Source organism: Procambarus clarkii, chromosome 49, assembly GCF_040958095.1.
Source record: "Procambarus clarkii isolate CNS0578487 chromosome 49, FALCON_Pclarkii_2.0, whole genome shotgun sequence".
NCBI lineage: Eukaryota > Metazoa > Arthropoda > Malacostraca > Decapoda > Cambaridae > Procambarus > Procambarus clarkii.
The window spans coordinates 19,085,112-19,108,323 of record NC_091198.1 but is presented as its reverse complement, the minus strand read 5'-3'; the positions used below and the strand labels follow the sequence as shown (position 1 = coordinate 19,108,323).

Here is a 23,212-nt window from a genome sequence, read left to right as displayed (position 1 = left end):
CCTGAACCAAGGATGTTAAGGAATATTACAATATGCATCTTTCTAGTCAAAGGAAGCAGTCCAAGACTTGCCTGAACAAAAGACATGATGGTTAATTGGAATCTTGGACACGAATGTTCAGATTCAAACAGGAGAGGTTAAGAATGAGGCAAAGTTCTACCAAATCTGTCTTGATTACAATAACGAGGAATGAAATCTGGAGAGACCAGGTCACTGCAGTCGGGTGGGAATGATCCTGGAACACCAGAGAGGGGGGGGGGGGGGGGCTAGTGATCCCATTTTATTGAGATATTTCCAACATAACTGCCCAAAGGGCTTAGGCATTCTGTGCTCAGGCCTTAGTAAAGACCACCCCAAATAAGGCTTTCCTGGAAATGCCACATGAAACATCCTTTATAAGCTGTGTTCCATTTCAAATTCATGGTGTTTTCTCTCGAGTTAGTTGCTAGTAGAAGCCATAACTGACATACCTGGAGAGTGTTCCGAGAGTTCCTCTACTCTCCGAGCCTGGCCTGAGGCCAGGCTCAACTTGATATCTTGGTCCAACAGGCTGTTGCTTGGAGATAGCAAGAATGTTCTTCTTAACTGCTGTTGCCACTTAACATAAGCTGTATTCAACTCATATTTAATGTTATATCAAAAGAAAATTAAGGGGGGGTGTTAAAATGTTATGTTAATGAGATCAGACTGCTCCGGCACACAGTGAAAGAACACTTTGTAGTATTCTGCACTTACAATAGGTCTATGAATTCCACAGAAAATGTCATATAAACTGTTTTTGTATAATTTATAGCACAGCACAAGAATAATAAACCAAATAAAAATAAAAACAAATTTAAATAAGATTTACTACATACATTACTGTACAGTACAGTACATGGTTGTACTCATGTACAGTATTCACTTTATATGAACATTCTTGTGCCAGGCTTTAACATTAACTGAGTAATGATAATTTTCCCTTTATACAGTGCAGTAATAGTTTGGGATAATCATGAAGCACTAGAAATATTTTCATAATACAGTATTCCTTGTATTGTGAACTCAGGTGACCAGAAATATATTTCAGTTTTCCGTGATGACACTACTGGTATATCTAGATTAGCTTGTGCTATAAGGTGCTTTCAGATGTGCTTACTATTATATTTTTTATATTAAATGCTACAATTAATATTAAATATTGATTTTTTTTTTTTCAGATGTCATTCCGACTGGTCCGACAGAGCAAGTTCCGTCACGTATACGGCACTTGTTTAAAGAGGGAACAATGCTTCGATAATATACGAGTCAGCAAGTCTTCGTGGGACTCTACATTCTGTGCTGTTAATCCCAAATTCTGTGCTATTATAGTTGAATCGGGTGGAGGTGGAGCTTTTATTGTTCTACCTCTCACTAAAGTTAACAAGGTAACGTACTGTTTGTCTGATGTGCATGAGAGATCACACACACACACACACACACAATCACTCACATGATTAAAATTTATGTATTTTTTCATTAATTGGATTTGTTAAGTACAGTACATATCTGGTCAAATAAGTTACTGTTTTGGCATCCTTTTTTTAATGATGCAAAGAGTGATAAAATTGATAGCATTTTTTAATAGATGAAATATAATATTTTTAGGGAAATGGATATATACAGTAAATATTTTTTAAATTTCACTGTGCCATACTGTATACTGTAAATTTGTGCAGTATATGCAGAACTTTATTCAGTGAAAATGAAAGTGATAATGTATTTAACATTAGAATTAACAGTAGTGTGTTAATCAGAATCCACTGATTGCAACTTGATCAGATATCAGTAAAGTTTATGAGATGTAACCAGATACGTAAAAAATTTGCATAGAACGTAATGAAACGGCAATTTCTGGGTGAGCCCCAGTGGCTTCCCTGAAGTTACTACACTGATGCAGTGCCAAACTACAGGTGCCATCAGTCGTGGAGTTCTTATTGGCCTACTGAGGGACCACGAGCCAACCTCCCCCCCCCCCCCCTCCCTCTAAGAGGCACAGGGAGCAGGGGCATTCTTGAAAACTTTTATGCAAAGTTATTCATGTCGATGGATACAAAGGTTAAACATCTCATAAATGAACACAGGTGCTTCATAAATCTGGCCCCCCCCCCTCCCCTGGGCTTCACATGTATTGAGAAAGACATTGAGAGCAGTGAACATAAAGTGCCAATGAAGAGACCAGTGACCACTGCATTTTAGTCTGGATATACCTGTATATTGGTAATGAAGGCTGAATAAAATTGGAGAGTGTGGAAGACTAACTTCCTCTTTAAGTGAAGAACTATTCCAAAAAATTTGAGAATTCTTAAAATATATATACTATAGGGAAAAAGAACCTAGGGAAAACAACAGAAGACATGATGGGGCAACATAGTAGGTAATCTTATGAATCTTCCTTCAAACAATTTGAAGGAAGATTCATGATTGTTGTTTTATATTCAGCTACATGGAACAAAAATTCAAAGTTGCACAGGTTATGGTGAGCCTGTGATTCATGCTTTTACGTGGAAATAGATAAAACAAAACGGACACTTTTCTATTGTTTAACAGATGTTGTCTGGCAGCTGGAAAAGAATTGGAATATGGATAAAAGACAGAGCGCAGAATAGAATGAAAATAAAATGTATATTCAAGAGCAAGGAACAAGTACAGTATTTAGCAAATAGTAGTGTGGAGAAGTAGTTTGATAATGACTTTACATCCAAAACAAAGGACTGGCCTAAGCTGCCTTGTAGCCATATCAGGAGGAAGGTATGTGTAAATGACCAGGTGATCAGACTACACGAAAAGGGAGAGCACATGTTCAAACTGACTGGTAATGATCAGACTACATGAAAAGGGAGAGCGCACGTTCAAACTGACTGGGAATGATCAGACTTCACGAAAAGGGAGAACACATTCAAACTGAATGGTAATGATCAGACTACACGAAAAGGGAGAGCACATATTCAAACTGACTGGGAATGATCAGACTTCACGAAAAGGGAGAACACATATTCAAACTGACTGGTAATGATCAGACTACACGAAAAGGGAGAGCGCACATTCCAACTAACTGGGAATGATCAGACTTCATGAAAAGGGAAGATGCACGTTCAAACTGACTGGGAAGTATGCAGAATACGTAATGAAAATGTTCACACTGGAATTTCTGGCGAGCTGTCACATGCATAGAGCATGGTGAGTATCTGATAATAAAATGCCAACATGGATTAAGTGAAGGGAAATCCTGCCTGACAAACTGATTAAGAGTTTTGTAATGGAGATAAACATGAAATAAGGGATAGAGGGTTAAGCAGACTGTATTCTTGATTGTTAAGAGAGCATTCTACATTCCCATACAAACTAGAGAAGCAGGTGGGTATACTGTACCTGGAAAAGTGCCAAGCTGGGTGAAGGAGTACCTCTCAAGAGGGAAGCAAATGGCCACAGAGAGATGCAAATATCAGATATATGAGAGGTAATGATTTGATTGCATAAGGGTCAACACTACTGCCCATCCTGTTCCTTATATACCTGAATATTTACTCCCTAACAAAAATTTAGTTTCTTCAGTTCAGTTACTGCTGAGCATGCCGAATTAATAAAATGAACGAGAACAGAGAAGGGCTTTGGTATGCTGTACTTCAAAGTGAACTACATGCACTATAGAGGTAGTCAGTATATTTTTTGAACTAGTCCATAGCTTGCACAAATCCCAGTCAAATGGAAGGTCACGAGAATAGAAACAGCAGTCAAAGGCCCTTGAAGCAGAATAAAAGAAAAGTGAGACAGATTCCTTAGTCAGAAATGAAGTACAGTAGACATAACCCAAAATCTAAGGACAAATGCATACATTAGCAGAATAATGTTGGCAGCATATGCCACACTGACCAACATTTAGATAACCTTCAGAAACTTGTGCAACGGAGCTATCCAAGTGAATAAACTGTGCAAGATGCACTTTTGAGTATAGAACCCTCACCTGAAAACCATAAATCAAAATTTGACAAAATTCAGAAATAAGCAGCAAATTATTTCTGAGTGGAACTGTGAAAAGAGGAACTGTGATATGTTGAATCAGATATCAGAATGAACGTTTTTATTGTAAGAGTATTTGCAAATAGATAGAAAAAGTTTATACCAAGTGCTTGAGGCTAACCCAAAAGACATTTTTTAATTATAGATGTAATACAGTATGTAAATGGAGGGGTAGAAGGTAGTAACCCAGCTAAATGTAGTGTAAAGTCTTCTGCTAAAATTTTAAATCGGAATTAAATAAAATGACATTTCTTATGGCCTAAGATGGCTGCCAAAATGTAGCATTGGACTTGTCTGCAGACGAGGAGTCACAATAACGTGGCTGAAATATGTTGACCAGACCACACACTAGAAAGTGAAGAGACGACAACGTTTTGGTCCGTCCTGGACCATTCTCAAGTCATTTGTGAAAATTGACTTGAGAATGGTCCAGGACGGACCGAAACATCGTCGTCTCTTCACTTTCTAGTGTGTGGTTTGGTCAACATTGGACTTGTCTCTTTAGAAGCAGTGCACCCCACTCTGGTGTGGTCTGTTCTCTACCAATACTTTCTTCTTGAAGAAGCAACTTGCACTGCCTGATCCTCAGTGGTGATGCTGTTGCAATGAATAATTTTCTTGTTTTTTACTTGGGATTTTGGCCTTGGGCCAAGTAGACTACTTGAACCAGTTAGGCATTTGAGACCTATCTTCCTAAAATCATCTCCACAAAGGGCAGATGCCTGAGCAATAGAAAATTGAAGCAGGTTCCTATTGTGTGAAATGTGAGGGAATAAAATAAAAGAAAATGGAGAAAGTTTTTAAGGAATAAATTTATTTTAATTTATGTAAAATTAAACTTAAAATAAGAATGGAGAGTGGAGTGGAGTACAGGATACAACACAGTCACATCTTGTAAAAAGGTGCGATCAAGTCAAAGACTTTGAATATTAATGTCAGAAGATATAACATCATTTAGAGAGAACACTTAAACCTAGTAGCAACAGCTAGGAAAGTGACAGGATGGCTAATGAGAGCTTTCAAACACAATGGGTAATATACCACTGATGGTACTCTTCAAAAGCTGGTGCTATCTTATAAGGAATATTATTTGGTTCTCACATTCCTTTGAAGGTACATGAGGTTGCAGAGCGAGAAAATATTGTTCAGACACTCTTTACTGCCCACTTAGAATCAGTGAAGCACTTAAACTACTACTATTGTTTCAAAGCCATGAAACTCACTTCTTTGAATGTAGATTTGAGAAATCTGATAACACATGGGTAATACTGAAAAGTTTGGTTCCAAATCTGTACAATTAAATTACAATATCATGAAGTGAGAGATATAGCAAGAAGTATCAAATCAATTTAATGAAATGTCTGGGTGCCATAAGCAGAGCTAGAAAACAGTGTAAACTTCAGAGGTCAATAACTCTTCACTCTCCTGTCAACAAATATAAGAAATGTCACTGACACAACAGTGGAAGCTTTCAAGTGGGAACTTGGCAAGATTCTGCTGGAGTTAACAGATCAGCCTCACTGTGAGGCCTGCGGACCACAAAGACAAAGGGCATCACAGACAAAGGCAGTTTTCTGAGAAGAACTATTAAAATCATGAACAGATGATCAACATGTAAGAGAGGAGAGTGAAACCTGCCAAAAGTAAATGTGGACAAAGGTAAATTAATTGTGGTAGATACAGATAAAGTGCGTGTGTGAAATAGCAAGAAATGGGAAAGACCTAGAAATGGTTAGTCAGCTTAACCCTTAACTACAAATTTAGAATTCAGTGGGGGGGGGGGTAAATTATATTAATACTCTTGAACATTGATGAAGTAAGTTCTTTTCAAGAAGTCATGTATAAAAGACATTATATTCATAATCAGTGGGAATGACTGTTGCATCAAATTGATTTGCAAACTGAACCATTCCCAACCATTATTTGCCAGGAAACTAAATTATATTAAAATAATTGCTTAACAACGGTAGTTACACAAGGTGCCTAGTCAATTGTCGTTCACACCTTGGCTTGCCTTTTGACTTGAGACAGCTCAGACTTTCTGGGGCATAACTTAGTTGTATTAAAACTGTGAACTAGTTTTAATACAAACTGGTTCACAGTTTGTGTTCAGATTAAAATTTAACTGTTATGAATCTGATGAATATAATCAAACTTAAGTAATGTGTTTATTACCTTGGGTCTATAATTTTATTAAGAATTTTTGCAATAGAAGGGGAGACAAGAATAACTATGTTGGAAGGAAAATGGTTGGCAAGATAAAGCTGTGCTTAGGAAGGATAAGATAAGACACGATGCTGCTAGTGAGCGGTGTGAGGCAGTGGTAGTGAATATGCTATTTGTGGATGAGAGATGCTGATGTGACACAAGTGTGAAAGTCCTCTTAAGAGTGCTGAAAAGGCTTGGCCATTTTGAATGAATGGGTGATGACAATACTGATGTATTAGTGATTTTGAGAGTTGGACGAGAGGAGTGGAAGGTCAAGAAAAAGATGGCTCGATTTGATGAGTGGGTGTGAGAGGAAGAGGGGATTGAGTATGAACATTGCACAAGAAGTGGTGAGGAATAGGGCTGTGTAAAATAAAGGGTTTTATAGGAGGGGGATGAATGTTTAACAATTTCAGATGGTAAATCAGCCTAGGCTATGATAACTGGGAGTTTCAGAATGTACCGTACTTGTTTATTTTTAGAAATAACATGTTGGGCTTACCCCCGGTTCTTCATTATCATGAGTTATTACTCTAAAATTACCCATGTTTGCAGCATTGAACTGTCATTTTGTTCATTGTATTTATAATACAATAATCAGATTCAGTGTTGGGATGTAATAGGGTGTAATTACTCATCCAGATAATCATAGCTACAATAAAATGACAAAAAATAGATTTGAAGACAATTTGGCTCTATTCTTTGTGCTGCTATTAAATCTAAATGTAGGAAATTAGTGGGGTTACCCGCATGCGAGATGTGCCATGTAACACTCTTGAGGATGATGTCATGGCTCCTCATGCCAACATTGGGAGTGAGAAATTATCTCATTCTTATATTTATCTGTAATACCATGCTATGTTATCTGAAGAACATAAGTGAATTTTCTATTTGAGTCTGAGAGCATAATTTTGACTCTAGGTTGTCACGTGTGAGGCACGTTGGAATGGATAGTGCGGCTTTGGTCTCTGTGTAGGTGGCGGTGCAAGGGAATAGATGTGGCATAGAGCCAAGTAGGCTCTCCCAGACAGAAACAGTGTCATACTGCTGGCACTTGATTTCCCAGATGCCTACCACAGGTTATGACTCAGTCCTGCAGATCAATTGATCTCATTTTTTGTTGATTCTGTGGCTTTATGCAGATGGAGTATCATTAATAATGTTGGATGCATTAACTTGTGCCCCTCTCCTACTCCTAGAATTCTGTGTTGTAAATAATCCTTGGATTTACCAAGCTCGTCGGCCGATAAAGTATGTACTCACCTAATTGTGCTTGCGGGGGTTGAACTCTGGCTCTTTGGTCCCTGTGTTTTGTACAAAGTTTTGTTGATGCTTGTGTTGACGTCTGTGTTAGTGTGTGAGTGGAAATAAGGAATTCCTTATGCCTACCTATTCTCACAAAGGTGTAAAAAGTTCCAATTTGTTATTCAATAAGAAAAAATGAATAATTTGCATAAATACAAGTTTAGATATTCTTCAGTTCAGTTACAATATGTATCAGTTTTATTTTATTTTTTTGTCCCTGGGTAGTATTATTTTTTAACTGCTTGTGCCTCCAAAGTATAGAAAAATATCCATTATTCTCTCAAATATTATTATATTATGCCCCTCTCAAACTTTGCCTCGACTTTTGCCTTAGCTTAGGGGAGATGTCTTGACGGTTACTCTAGGTAAGGAGTCAGCAATCCTTAATTGTTTGGTTCTTCACCTAGCAGCAGTTGGGTAGCTGGTTGTTAACTGATTCCAGGATAAACTCTTGGGTAAGGTTTACCATGAGCTATGGGAGGGGAAAAATGGGGAAAAAAAAGGGGAAAGCCTGCAAAAAGGAGTCAGAAGTCATCTGTTCTTGTACCCACCCACATTTGTAAAAAATAAATAAATAAATAAATATATATATATATATATATATATATATATATATATATATATATATATATATATATATATATATATATATATATATATATATATATATATATATATATATATATATATAAATATAAATAAATAAATAAAACCACAATATAACACATTTTCTCCCATCTTACAAACCATTTCCACCCAGCCTTATCTCTTACCATATCCTGTGTGTTGTCCACACACACTCCCTGCTTCCTCACACACTCACTCACCATGTCTTCCCAGCTCCTTCTCAATCGTCATCTTTTCAGCCTACTCTCAAATTATCTTGAATACACATTTCACCAGTTTACCCATCATTCAGTCAGACTTGTAAACTCTAAATCTTTATTAACTTTTTATTCTTTTCTTTATTTTCATAACAGGGCTTCTCAGTTTGTCCATTTCTACTGCTCTAACTTGATTTTTCACCATGTCATACCATCTCAACCTTCCATAAGAGGTTCCACCATCACTCCGTCATACAGACATTTGATTGCAGGTGTTCTCATTTTCCCTTACCAGAGCTATCATTGCACTAGACACGTTTTGCGACTTGCCCTAATCTCAACTTCATTTGCACAAACACCTCTTGTAAATCACACATCCCAGGTTCAGTGTTTAAGGTGATTGACCACTTTAGCACTTCATTCTCATTTATATTGCACAATTTTCCTCTGTCCGCCACCATAACTTTTGTCCACATTCACTTTTTATAATTTTTCTCTTATGTCAATAACATTTTTAATTAGTCTACATAACATGCTCTCACTTGGCTAAAAGAACCATTTCATATTCATACATGAAAATTTACATTCTCCAATTACTCTTGTTATGCCTATCCATTTACACTTATTTCTAGTGCTCTTAATATGATCTCCCTTATGATGCCATCCCTGTGTACACTATGTGTTGAGTGACCCTGATGTACACCTTAATTAACATAAAATCAGTCAATAATTCCACCTTTTATCTCCTGTGCATACATGCACTGCTACCTACAGAGAAACGTTTAATAGCACGCTACCAACCCCCATATATACACACAAAGAAATCACATTAACGTGATATATCAATAAACAAATCCAAATTCGAACGAAGGTTCGAAGCCTCATAAAGGCTCCTGTTGGATGTGTTAACCCCATATATGTGCTTCACTCTCCAAAATGACTGCACTATTACACAAGTTTGTCACATGCTCTTTTGCAAGAGGTCTTGGTAGAACAGTCCAGTTTATTCTCAACTCAATCGAAAATTCCAGCTGGGACAGAAACAGTTGGGCACGCGTCTTTTCACCTAATGTTCTGTTCACCTAGCAGTAAACCGGTATATACCCCTAGGAGTTAGCCAAATGCTGTGGATTTGCATCCTATTGAAGAGTCAGTAGTTCGACCGTGGGGGACTTCAATATACTGTTCTGTAAGCCTAATGTATATACATACACAGGCTGCCTGTCCCTGACAAAATTACGTGCACGTCCATAAATGCCACATACAGTAGCAGTTCCAAAATCTAGATTATTTCATTCTGGACCCTGAATGATGTGCTTAGTGATTTTACAAAGGTACCATTAATTATCTCAGGCATGGATTTATATACATAAATCATAACACATTATTGGAGCCATATTAAAGCATTCATAACCATTTTCCCATATTTTATGTGCAAATTTCACTGAGAAAAATGTTAATTTTATCCTGTCATATAATGGACAACTTCCAGGAGAACTTGTCTATAAAAGAGCTTTCTCCCTCATTGCCAGTACTGTAGCAGTATTTCTCAAGCATCAGCACCTTAAAGCTTGTTTATCAAAAGTAGGACCATAACACAAATGAATCGAACACATCGACTTTCCCACGTCCATAACTCTTTAACTCAATATTTTCTATTAAATATCTTGGAAACTCGACCTAATAAATAATAAAGAAATTAAGATTTGGTTTTACAACCATTTTCAGGAAAAAACTCTTCTGACACTTCCACTAACCTAAACTCTGCCATCCGCTGAATGATAAATAAACACGAGGATATAATTTTTGTTTAAAAAAAAAATATATAATCTGATTTAAATTACTTTGCCTATTGATCTGGATTTCAAAAGGAGCTTCCTCTGGTTTATTTTCATAAAGTCTCAATGGAAATATTTAATCCGCACACATTTCCACAGTTCAACATGCCTTATTTATCACAACCAACTCACAATTAGGAATTCTGGGTTCGGATCTCGGGTGGGACAGAAATGGTTGGGTGCTTTTCCTATCGCCTAATGTCCTGGTCACCTGGCAGTAAATAGGTCCCCAGGAGTTAGTCAGCTTGTTGTAGGGGGCTGCATCTTTGTTATAAGCCTAACGTTCACGTATACACTGGCTTCCTGTCCCGACACAATGAATTAAATTAATATAATTTAAACTTATAAGTAATTTCCTGTATTCTTCCAATTACTATCCTTCTATATACTCTACTTTGCCCAGTGCTTAGTAAATTAATGCCTTCAATTATTATTACTCTCAGTATGTTACCTTTATTTTTATGTAATGGAACAATTGCTGTTATTTTCGAGTCCCCTAGCACAATTCCACTATTCCATGCCCTTTGGAAAATTCTCCACTTGCCCTCTTCTCCTTTTCATTAATCTTCTATCATCAAATTCTATAGTATTCACATTACAACCCCTTTCATAATTTCCTCACTCCACCTATTACTGTACAGTACTTTCAAAAATATTCTCAACTAACTTTCACCATGTAATGTTCTCCCATGTCTCTTAGTATCCCCATTTACTTATCCACCAGTCTCCTTGCTACACTTCCTTAATTCTTTTTAAAAAAAATTGTTTTCTAAATTTTTTTGATTTTCCTTCCTATCATCTCATTTGCTTTAATATTTCCACATACCCTGAACGGGTTTTGCTACTTCTTCACCCCCCCCCCCCCTCCAAGCAGTTCCTCTCATTCTTATTCTGTGCCAGTTTGTGCAATTCCATAAACTTCTTTGGCATTTTTACTCAAACATTTCTTGTAAATTGTACATTTCCTATGGCACTAAGATACAGTTGATTATTCTCTTTCTCTAATATCACTATTGACTTCTCCTTTGTAATCATCTAAAAGTTCTCTTGCTTAACCTGATCTTTGTAGGTATGATCAGCTTTTCACCTCATAATCTTGTCTTGCACAGCACCAACCTGTGTTCAGACGAACCTCCAGGTATTCATCTTGCTACTTTCATATCACACACAGACTTGTCATACTTTTCTCAACAAGCACATAGTGACATTGCTCTTTTATATACTGTAATATCATTAATTACCACGTATTATGCATATGTATTCCTTGTGCTTAGGAATGTGTCAGTAATGCATAACTTTTCATTACATAAATCTTTCAATCTACTGTACTGCCATTATAATTTATTTCATGAATACTATTACTGCCCATTGTTATTTTCAGGTATATTCACACTTTATTATTTAGATTACACGTTGCAGTTACATGTTCTAGAACTCTTAGATATCGTATCAATCCTATTCTCTAAGCTGCCCTAGAAAATCTTTTACTTACGCTCACTTTAATCATCGTACAGTAGTTGTGCAATAACAGTAGCCACCTCTACTCTTTCAACCTTTAATTTCATATACTTTTTGAATTGTGCCTATTTGCATTGAACATGTAGTGGGTATAGCCACGTCATCAACCCCCCCCTTTGAGCATGTCTCTAATGACCAGTCTGAGCAAGGCATCACTTGTTGACTGAAAATATCTCACGCCATATTCTTACATCTGTTCAATGATTTGTTTAAACTTAAATACTGTATAATGTACTAAAATTTTAGTGAACAGTACCGTACTGTATTAAAGTGTAAGATTTTGTTATACAGTATATGTACAGTACTGACTTGAATAAGATATCAGTACATTGAATAGGAAAGGAATAAAATAATTTAATTTTACATATGACAATCGCAGGAAACTCAAGAAGGTTTTCTGTTTTAACTCATAAATAGCTGTTATGGAAAAATGGTCATATTATTTCCTATGCACGAAAAAGTAAAATTCCAACAAATAATTTGTCTTTATAGAATTATTAATTTGGAGGCAGAATGTAAGAAAAACATGAAAATTGGTGAATATTTATGGTTTCACTGTGTGGAGGTGCTCTACAAGGCTGCGTTTGGCACTTGTCAATGCCTGTTGCTCGACTATGCTGACACTTCCTGTTTTATTCTCCGTCATTTCACTGATTGTTTTATCACCTTTTTTTCTTTATTTGCATCCACAGAGTTTTTATATTCATATTTGCATCATACATGGAAAACCCAGACAATAATTTTTAAAATTTTGATATGTTTTTAACCACATTACCCTGTGAATCAACAATTGTCGATAACAGCTGTCTTAGGGTTAAAAATTCATCCGAAAAGTGGAATTTTTCCATTACCTATTTAGCAACATTGACCCCAAGTCTGAGACAGCATGTCTATATATAGTATAGGTGGTTGCCGTTATGTAAGTCATCATGTGGTAATCCCCCCCAAGCGCTGGAGCCCCCCTCCCCCTCCATGGTAAAGACGGAATAGAAGCATTTCCGTAGACAAGGATGGAGTGTGCCTTACAGCGGTAGTCACAGTCTAAAACTGATGCCATTTATTTATCAGCACTGTGCCAACTTCTAACTCGAAGCTTCCTCAAGTTGTGGAGGCTTGATTTTAGCTTTGTAGCTTATTTATTATAAATATTTCTCTCAATAGGGTCACTCTTATGTGACAATTAAAGATTCATCAATTGTTTTGTGTTTGTAAATATGACATAATTGATACAATTCCAGGAAGGTTTTTGGGAACCAGATAAAAAGGGAATTTTGGTAAGTGAGCTTAGAGTTTAGATTTTGCATTCGCATTTGTATTAATAGAATTCAGGTAAATGTATTAAGATATAGAAACAATTACATTACTCATCTAGATGAGGAAGTAATCCTGGAATGAAGAGTGATAATTGCCTGGAAAAGAAACAATACTATAATTATTTACTGATTAAATAATCTTGGAGTGAAGAGTGGCAGTTGCTTAAAATTCTAATGTACTAGATGAATTTTTATGGTAGATTAAAAAGATAAGATTAATTATTAATAGTGTAATTGAGAATTTAGGCTCATTAATCCTAGTACCAATATTGTAAGCCTGTTGAACATTTTACAGACATATTTATCGAAGAAAGCGTCGACGGTAAGTTAGCAGCGAGGTAGTCGGTAGGAACACTTGAGTCTTCCTGATGTGTTTTGACCCTTAAAGTGTGTACATCACTAACAAGTGTCATCTTAATGTGGGATGAACCAACTACTCTATCTTGCAAGGGTTTTACAACTTAATATTTTCTCCCAATGTGTTCAGTGACGTTAGCTTATCTTCCCCAAATTCATCTGGCCATGTTCAACAGGTCGTGTTCAGGTGGGATGGATTGTTTATCATATGCTGTTATAAAAGCTTTAGATTCAACATTTTGCTGTTTTGTGTGAGCGCACATGTGTTTTTTGTTTTTGTTTTACTGAGGTAAAATACTTAGAGCAGCCTGCTGGACTACCTCTAATGTTTTACCTGGAATATATTTTTCTTCTCCCATATCAGAAAATAATTCTGTACTATATACAGTACTGTAGATCCATTGTGATGCCTGTATCAAGAACATCTGACAACTGGGTCACATATAGCATACATTTTAACCTACATTTAACCTTTTGCTGTTTTAATAGTAATTTACTAACTTAAAATTAACCCAGTTTAAGAAAATATTAACTAATTTTATTTGAGTAATCAATTTTTAAAATTGTGTTTGCTTATTATCTAACAAATCTACTTATAACTAAATATATTTAAGTTTGTACTATTAGACTAAACAAAAGTGTCATCATATAAATTTTACCAATTAATTTGTTATACAGATACTTGCAAGTATTTTAATTATTTTGATGAATTGCACCAACTGATTTAAGTTCATACTGCATTTCTTTGTTTCATCAGTAATAGTTATTCAAATTTTTGTTCGTTGCGAATTTGTAAGAAATGAGTCTTCTGTAACAACACGAAATTTCTCTAGGCTGGACGTATTCCACCCGACCATCCGTTGGTGGGAGGTCACAAAGGGCCGGTACTGGACATTGCTTGGGATCCCTTCAACGATAATGTTATTGCCTCGGGCTCTGAAGACTGTGTAGTGAAAGTGTGGCAAATTCCCGACTATGGTTTGGTGACGTAAGTATTTAAATTTTGACTATCTCTATGGATGGAGTAATTTGTCTTTGGGTTTGATAAAGCACATATGCCTTGCATACAGAGGTAGAAGCAGCCACCTGGTAAACGGTCTTGAATAATACTATACAACGTGATAGCTGTTTTTGATCGGTTGTCTGGTTCTACATATCTTTAAGAATACAAAACACTGAATTGGTAATGAGACACATCTTAAGCACTTAAAGATTTTGAATTATTTATTAATAATGTTGATGAAAAGCTTGTTAATGAAAATGTTCAAATTTTTGTTTAATTCATATCCTAAGTTTCGGTGAATATTTATTTCATTGCTTTCGCTTCTGTGGAAAGGCATGCACATGTAAGTACAGTACGGATGTGTTGGTTTATGAGGTTATTTACAATGCTTCTAAAGACACCAGTTTTGTTTACAGCATGTTGTACATGTTGCTGTGGTTAAAGGATAGTAGTTTTGTACAGTCATCTGGCTAGCTCCAAAGGTCATTTCTTTCTTTGTATTATGTATGTCTTCTCCTCGGAAAGGGTTGCTTATTTTTGTCTTACAACAGTCTCGGCTTTTTCCTGTAAATCTTCATTAAAGACAGCAATTAAGTCATGACCCATTTTTTCAATTTGGCTGTGGTTTCTTCTGTATATATTTATTATATATTAATGCTTTGCCGTTATTTACTACTATCACATTTGTGTACACTTTTCTTTGATGTGCTATATTCTTCAAATACTATACCGTATCACTCACATCACCATTTCCTAAATTTCTCTCACTCTCACTTTTCACCTTTATTTGCCATTATCGTGCCAAAATGTAATTTCAGCTGCATACATTACATGTTTCACTAGTGTTGCCAATGAATTTTTGTATGTAGAGGATCACTTTCTTTTCCTCAGAAACACTTTTCACTAGTCAGTCGGAAAAGTTGTTTTATCTTAATGCCATATCATAGATCATTTCAAAGATGCCCAAGATGCTTTAGTGCTTTTACCCTATCATAATGTTTCCTTCTCCTTGCAATCATATCTAGAAGAAGAGCCTCGTACTATAATTGCTAAAGAGACTTTTATTTATGTTTTTTTTTTTAAGTAATGGGCAATATATATTACTTGCTTGCTGATGTACACTATAGGATGTGTACTTTGTTTCTTTCAAAAACAGAGATTTGATGTTCAATATATAAGTATGTTGTAGAATCCTTCCCTATTAATAACGTAATTGCATTAACATTTAACAAAATATATTTTGCTCCTCTTCTTTCAAATGACCAGTGGTGATATTTTTTATTTCAGGACAATGACAGAACCAGTGGTTGATTTGATGTACCATCAACGACGAGTTGGGATGGTTGTGTGGCATCCCACAGCCAATAACATACTCCTCTCTGCTGGTTCTGACAATATTGTTGTTATTTGGAACATTGGGTGTGGGGATCCCCTCACTACCATTGATGTTCACCCAGATATCATTTATTCTTGCTGCTTCAACTGGGATGGCTCTCTTCTCTTAACCACGTGCAAAGATAAGAAAATTAGGATAATCAATCCACGTGACGGTGAAGTATTTGAGGTAAATAGATTCTTTTATTATTTGATCGGCTTTCATCATTTTATGATGATTTGTTTGCTGCAGTAACCAATGACTTAAAGGTTTAAGAAAAAACAATTATACAGATTACAACCAGTAGCTCAGCATTGATAGTTTCATTTTTATATTTTAATTTATGGTTAGAATTAGAGGAAGATGATGTACAGATATGGCAAGTGCATTAGGAAGTGTGATATACGCCCCGAATATGGAATGGAAGAAGGCTGGGTGGAAGTGACATGTAAGGATGGAGTAAGCACAGGATCATCAGCTGGCATAGGAGCAAGTGGTAGGTCTAGTGACATCTGCAGCGTCGGTGGTGGTAATTGTGGAAGAAAGAAATCAAACATTTGGTGTTAGTCAGCAGGAGTGTTTCTGAAGTAATGTTTGGGGTAGCATCAGTATGTGTTGCTTTAGGGCAGTTGATAGAGATATCCTCCTGTTTTCCCTGGCACACTGTGGTGAAGACTCCTTGGAATTCTATATTCATCAAGAAGTGCAAAATATCACTATCACAGGCCCTAAACATCTTTTGGAGACAGCCTAGATACTGTTGTCATCCCGGACATGGGGTACTTAAAACAGAGGAGATTGCACCACTTCACAAGGGATGGCAATAAAGCAGATGTAAATATTTATGCATGAATAGCTTTAACTTGACATATCATAAAAATCTTTGAAAGAGTGCTAAGAAGTAAGATTGCAAATAAAATGTAATAACAACAGCTACGTCACCCCAGGCAACATGGGTTCAGAATAGGGCACGCTTGCCTCACAATTACTAGATCACTAGTAATTGGTCTTAGTACCATGAAGGACAAGCAAAACTCAGATGTAATACACACAGACTTTGCAAAATCTTTTGACAAATGTCAGTTATCTTTTAACCAAGCAGAGTAAATATGCCCTCACATTGCCTGGGACTGGAGATCCACTCGGACCTCCAGCCAAGTGGAAAAACCAGGCACTTGAGTGGACATTACAGGCTAAGCACACTTAGCTATGAGTGCTCAGTCCCACAACTGTATGAGTAACCCCCAAGCATCATACCAGACTGTTTTAACTACATCACCACTCCCTCATACAGGCCTCGCTGGGCAACCAAGTCCCTAGGCACCAAGGAGTTGCAGAAAGACTTGAATTCATCTTAGGGAGGAATTGTCTGCATCAGGGAAAATAACTGATGCAGGCAACCTTTGCTAAAGAGCATGCCAGGGAAGACAACCCCTGGAACTACTGCTAAAGTGGGCTAAAACATGAGACATGCCAGGTGACTGGCAAATATGCTCACAGAAAGCATAATACAGCAAGAAACCCATCATAGAATCCTAAAACAATATTATTTTCAATAAAACAATTGGAAATTTAGTCTTGGGAGATAGCTGGTCACAGGCAGAGGTACGAGGCTAGAGTTTGATGGGATGGGTGGTGCTGGTCTCCTGGGGCCAGATTTCACAAAGCAGTTACGAAAGTACAGTACTTACGAACTTGTACATCTTTCCTCAATCTTTGACGGCTTTGATTACATTTATTAAACAGTTTACACGCATGAAAATTTCCCAATCAGCTGTTGTTGTTGTTATAAACAGACTCCTGGTGATTCAGAGCTCATTAACGGTTTAATAATTGTAAATAAAGCAGCCAAAGATTGAGAAAAGATGTACAGGTTCGTAAATGCTTGCTTAACTGCTTCGTGAATCTGGCCCCTGGTTGATTAGTGCATTAGCAGATAGCAGGAAGGGGGAAGCAGCAAAATAGTTTATTATTTGTGGATGGTTTTCATTTTGTTTGATATTCGTTTTTTCCAGACAGTTCTTTTAGGATTTGGAATGTTTATTTTAAGACAAGTTTTTCCTCAGTGTGTGTGTGTGTGTGTGTGTGTGTGTGTGTGTGTGTGTGTGTGTGTGTGTGTGTGTGTGTGTGTGTGTGTGGTGTGTGAGTGAGACAAGACACGGGGAGTCAGGATTCTGGTACCTGCTCCCAGCATGCCATGGGAGCCTGAGAGGCCTTTGTGGGGAGTCACTGAAGGGGGCCATTCAAGAAATGGGGATTTTTTATTTTGTTTACTTTAAGACATTGCCCATATTTCTACTTTCTAATTTTACTACCATACTGTAGTATAATAATAGGTAACCTTTTTTCATACTTGCATAAATTGTGTGTGATACACTGCCCACCAGTCTTGTTACATGTAATCGTAGAAGCTACTACTATTTTGTCACCTGTGAATAAGGAATTGTTCAAACTAGAGTGTGATTACAAAGCAATCACAATGGTGTGATGTATCTGAGAAAATCATTTTGAGGCAATGGGGTGACTTGAACTGGCATTGTATTCTGGTGATTTTCAGTTACTCCATTGCCTCAAAATCATTTTCAGTCAATCAATAAATCAATGTTTATTCAAAAGAATGTGTGTACAAAGAACATAAGTGTAATATATAGTTGTAGGGACAGGAGTTACACATGCTAATGCAGCCACTATTATGCAAAACATTTCAGGAAAAGTTTTCTTTAGGTGTGATTGTTAAATACAGTACTTTATATGACTATTTTATTTCATGTACAAAAATGATTACAGTACTATGAAAATTATGGCCAGGAAAATTAGTCTTGCATGCTTCTAAGGTACATGTAAATCAGCATTGTTTCTTTACAGACAGCATAGTGAAAGGGTTAAGTGTCTTTGAGAAAAGTGGACTAATGTATTTGATTTAGTGGGTTGTATATAGAGCGAATACATAAATTTGAATATTTTATACATTTGTTCAGGAAGCAACATCACATGAAGGTAGTAAAGCCACACGAGCCATCTTCCTCCGTAATGGACTGGTGTTCACGACAGGGTTCAGCAAGAGGTCAGAGCGCCAGTATTCTTTACGTGCCCCTGGCCACCTGGACGACCCCATCACCATGGTGGAGCTGGATTCTTCTAATGGTGTTATGTTCCCTATGTATGATCCTGATACCAACCTTGTCTATCTCTGTGGTAAGTGATTATTAGTGGAAGCAACTACTGTAAGTCATTATCATCATCACTGCCACCAGTTTGTTCTCCACTTTCATTGGATGAAGAGACCAGGTTAAAGATACTCGTATCCACTCCATTACTATAGTGAAACTGGCTGTGTTCTTAATGACAGACTTTAGGATCATAAAAGAGATATTATATTTGTTGACACAAACAATGCTCTCTTCTATCATGTTAGAAACTCCAATCATTCTATTGCTTGGTCTTCTTCCAAAATAATCTTAACCGCCTGTATTCTCCACAGATATGGTATTTTTTAACCTGCTTTCATTCATAACATGCTCATTGTGGACCTTAGTTCTGGCTTTGTTGCTGTTGTCTCTTGCCTTTCTCAGTACATATTTAAATAATCATTTTAGCAAGGGCTTCCTGATTAGGCATCTGCCCTTTGGTGCTCTCCTATCTTTTCTTGGGAAGCCCCCTTGTTGCTTCCTAAAGTTAATAAACACTGAGATATGCAAAGGGCATTTGCAGACATAAATGTTCTTGAAAGAGAAAGGGATTAGAATGCAGTTAGCCTCACTTCAAAAAATGGCTGAATCTACTTTGGAATGGAAAATGTCATTTAGGATCAATGGGCAAGTATTTCTATCCAGACATGTTAAACCTCACTTGAGGAAAGAAACTGCTGTAACCTCAGCTGCCCAGACTTTCATGTGAAAGGCACAGAACACTACAGAAAGTGTGGCAAACAGGAAAATAGCTTTGGAGAAAAGTCAAATAATTTTTTAAGCAAATGGAAGGGGGTTTAAAAAGTGAGAACAGAGGGAATGCATGTTAAGAGAACTGGCAGAAAGAACCATACACATACAAGGGTCATAGATATTATTACATTCCACAACAGAGTTATGACTATGACCGGCAACAACACTGCAACAATCAGTACTGGAACTGGGCAGAAAAAAATCCAGTACTGTATTCCCATGCATATTGGACCTCTCTGAAAACCCTCCCAGTCAAAATACTTCAAATAGAATAATGTCGGTTATCTTTACCAACATAGAGAGACCTAAAACAAAGTACCATTCATAAATGGCCACCTCACTGAGGCAAATGCAGTACTGTATTTGGAGCTTTCACAGAAACCTTGGTATTGTTCACAGGCAGTGATGATGGTGTATCAGTTCTTTTCTCTCATAGCGAGGGGGTTGCTCTGTAATGGACCAAGATACTCCCTATTGTCTTTCCCAGTTACATGGCAAAATTATTTGCGTAGTTAATTTTCGTGAACATGGCATGCGAGCGGTGTCCTGGTGGATTATAGGTCTTGCTTGGTGAGCAACTGAGCTCAAAATATATATTGTATAATTAAAATGTAGGGTATTTGATATTGAAATTAATGAGCAAGGCTGTCACCAGAAAATGTGTTTCCTGGTATGGTTTGTGTTGAGATGTACAGCATGTTAAATAGTTTAGTTCCATTATTTATCCAACAATAAAGCAGATGATAGCAATCATTGTGCAATAATTCATGTCATTTATTTCTCCCATTTAGGAAAAGGTGACAGTGTCATTCGGTACTTTGAAATCACGCCGGAGGTGCCGTTTGTACACTACATCAACACCTTCCAGTTACCAGACCCACAACGAGGAATTGGCATGATGCCCAAGCGTGGTGTGGATGTAACTACATGTGAAATCACTCGCTTTTACAGACTCAACAACAGTGGCTTCTGTCAAATAATTACTATGACAGTACCTAGAAAGGTGAGCTATTACTGTAAGTTTGTCCTCAGATTATTTCAAACTTTAATTACATTAAATGTCTTTAAACATTTCCTTTTGTCATTATTTTTTCTTTTGTCTATAGAACTGTTCCTTGGCACTTTATGGAGTGCCTTTAAAATGCCTGCTTTCCCCCTTGGACTGTTTTAAACACTGTACTATAGAACTTGTATGAAATTCAGATCAATTATTATACAAAAGACAGATTTTGTAATGTGAACTGCCACTTCCCATCAGTTAGCTAATTTCATGACAATGTGAAAATTATTCTCTTAAAATTTTTCAGAATATCTATAAATTCTTACATGTAATTTTCCTTTTTCTGTGTAGTGTTTATACTTAAAGGGTTGTTTACATGGGCACGTCCCTCGTGCCTGATATTCCTGCCTGTTTACCCGCCTGTCCAGGTGGATAATATCCCTTGACCCTGTGAGAACTTTGGGGGATTCCATTCTCAGTTAGGTCTGTGAGGCTTCCATATCCAAATGTTGTTTGCAGTTTTTCTGGGTGCCATTTGGCAGTTTTGATTTCAAGTAGTCATTCCTATGGCCTCTCCGTAATTCAGTGTGGGCTATGAGACTGTTCACCCTCGGGTCTGTTCTTTTTATCAGCACATATTCTCTGCTTTTGCTAATCCCATTTCTTTAGTGGTTGCCATTCTGGCTGTAGCCTGTTATTGAGTCCATGTTGGTAGTTCTGGGTGTTGTGGCAACTGTTTATGTTGGCTGTCCATGCTGCTGCTACTTCACTCTTCTGTCACTACAGAACATCTTACGCCTCTCCCCCTACAAAAAAAAAATTACCCGAGGGAAGTTTTGTTAGACTTCTCTTTTTTCTTTGGGAAAGTTTCTGTTGTCTTCCCCTGTTGCTCTTGCCATGGTCATTGGGTGGCCAGTTTGTCTGGCCTTTGATTGACTAAGAGGCTTTTGTTCTTGATTTTGGCTCCTGCACACCATGGTCCCTATGGACGATGATGGGTTGGTCCATAGGGCCATGGGTGTCCATCAACTACCCCATGCTGGGGTTGTTATTGAGGGCTCAGGAGCCACCCCAACTAAGAGATCTTGCATAGGCTATGGAGCCTACTCTCTCGTCCCTTAGCCTTTTGAACCCTTGGGACGTGCCTGCCAAATTTTGTCCATCATTGGGCATGACTTCCCAGTGTCTCATGATTTAATGGGCGCAAAGTAAATATGATTTTTGTTTTTTTCAAGGTTCCACACAGTGATGACACTCTTGGATGATCTTTGCATACTGAGATGTTGAACACTTCCCAAAAGATGACTGTAAATTACAAAGAAAAACATGTCCTCTATTATCTGTGCATTTTTTTGTGTAAAGTGGCATGAATCAAACACTACACATCCTTAGTTCATTTTTGCACACATGCAAATTGAGCTAGAGTGAATAGCCAAATCCACACTGCTTAAGGGTTTAACACTGTTCACTATGTTAAGCCTCTTTATTAGGTGAAGGGTTTTCTTTGTTTTACATCTTCATTCCCTTTGACCATGACATTTTGCACTTGAGATGATCATTATTTTATGTGGTTGGTAACTGGTTAGTGTATTGGATGGTGTTGAATTATATACTTGAATCAGTTCTCCAGCTTTATTCAGCTCATTTCACTACATAGCATCTGAAATAACACAAAGCAAAGGTATCAGAAGGGAATTACAAATCACAATAGTGAACCCTGCTTCAAAAACAAATTATTATAAGAAGATATTTAGAAATATCAGTTAGCTTATCACAATACTGATGATCATCATCCTTCGGATGTGAAGATTAACATGACCTCAATATATCAGGTCGAAGGTCGGTGGGTGTGTGCCAGATGATGGCGGATGAGACCAATCTGGTTACGGAAGGCTTGCCCACACAAATATTAAAATTTTATAGATCTTCTATTTCTGTTGTAATCTTCAGTTAAACTTTATCTTGAACTGCAGCATCTATACCAACATGGTGACTGGTGCGGGAATTCTTCAAAGACCCAAACACCTGGTAGCCACTTGGTGCAAGTTCAGCACTTGATGGACAGTTTGTAACCTCCGAGCTAAACCTCTCCGAGAAATCCACTGTCTGGCAAGCAGTATGAGGTTGTGTGTTATTCTTAAACAGGATGATTTCCTTGGGCACTTCTTTTGGATAGATGCACACAACTGCTTTAGCATTGCACAGCAAACAGCTATGCTTCATAAAATCCATCACATCACTTTTCTGCCAGTGATAATACTCTTCCTCTTTCTTCATGGGCAACATTGAATGCTTCCATGCTAATTTCAGTTCAGCTGTGAAATGGTGGCCTGTGTATTGTAGTGTCTGTGACAAAACATAGCAGAAGTACAATGACAGAAGGTTGAACATGTACCTGACCATGCACCGAGTCTTGTGTTCTGGGATGATGTCTTCAGCCCCTAGTGTGGAGACACTTCAGTGTTGCTTTGAATGACAAATCTCTCACTAAT

The 23,212-nt window shown here is 37.2% G+C and overlaps 1 protein-coding gene across 12 annotated transcripts in view; it reads left to right on the top strand.

The window, feature by feature from the left end:
* Positions 1-23,212, top strand: part of coro (protein coronin) — a 58,903-nt gene that overhangs the window by 12,184 nt on the left and 23,507 nt on the right. For 6 of the 12 annotated variants that reach the window (XM_069303077.1, XM_069303072.1, XM_069303079.1 and 3 more), the window contains exons 2-7: positions 1,200-1,406; positions 12,970-13,005; positions 14,235-14,389; positions 15,692-15,968; positions 18,758-18,974; positions 20,512-20,723. In XM_069303077.1, coding sequence (XP_069159178.1) covers positions 1,200-1,406; positions 12,970-13,005; positions 14,235-14,389; positions 15,692-15,968; positions 18,758-18,974; positions 20,512-20,723 — 1,104 coding nt within the window. Of the gene's footprint in view, positions 1-1,199; positions 1,407-12,969; positions 13,006-13,339; positions 13,367-14,234; positions 14,390-15,691; positions 15,969-18,757; positions 18,975-20,511; positions 20,724-23,212 lie in introns of all 12 variants that reach the window. The other 6 variants (XM_045750157.2, XM_069303080.1, XM_069303081.1 and 3 more) reach the window with 2 other exon arrangements.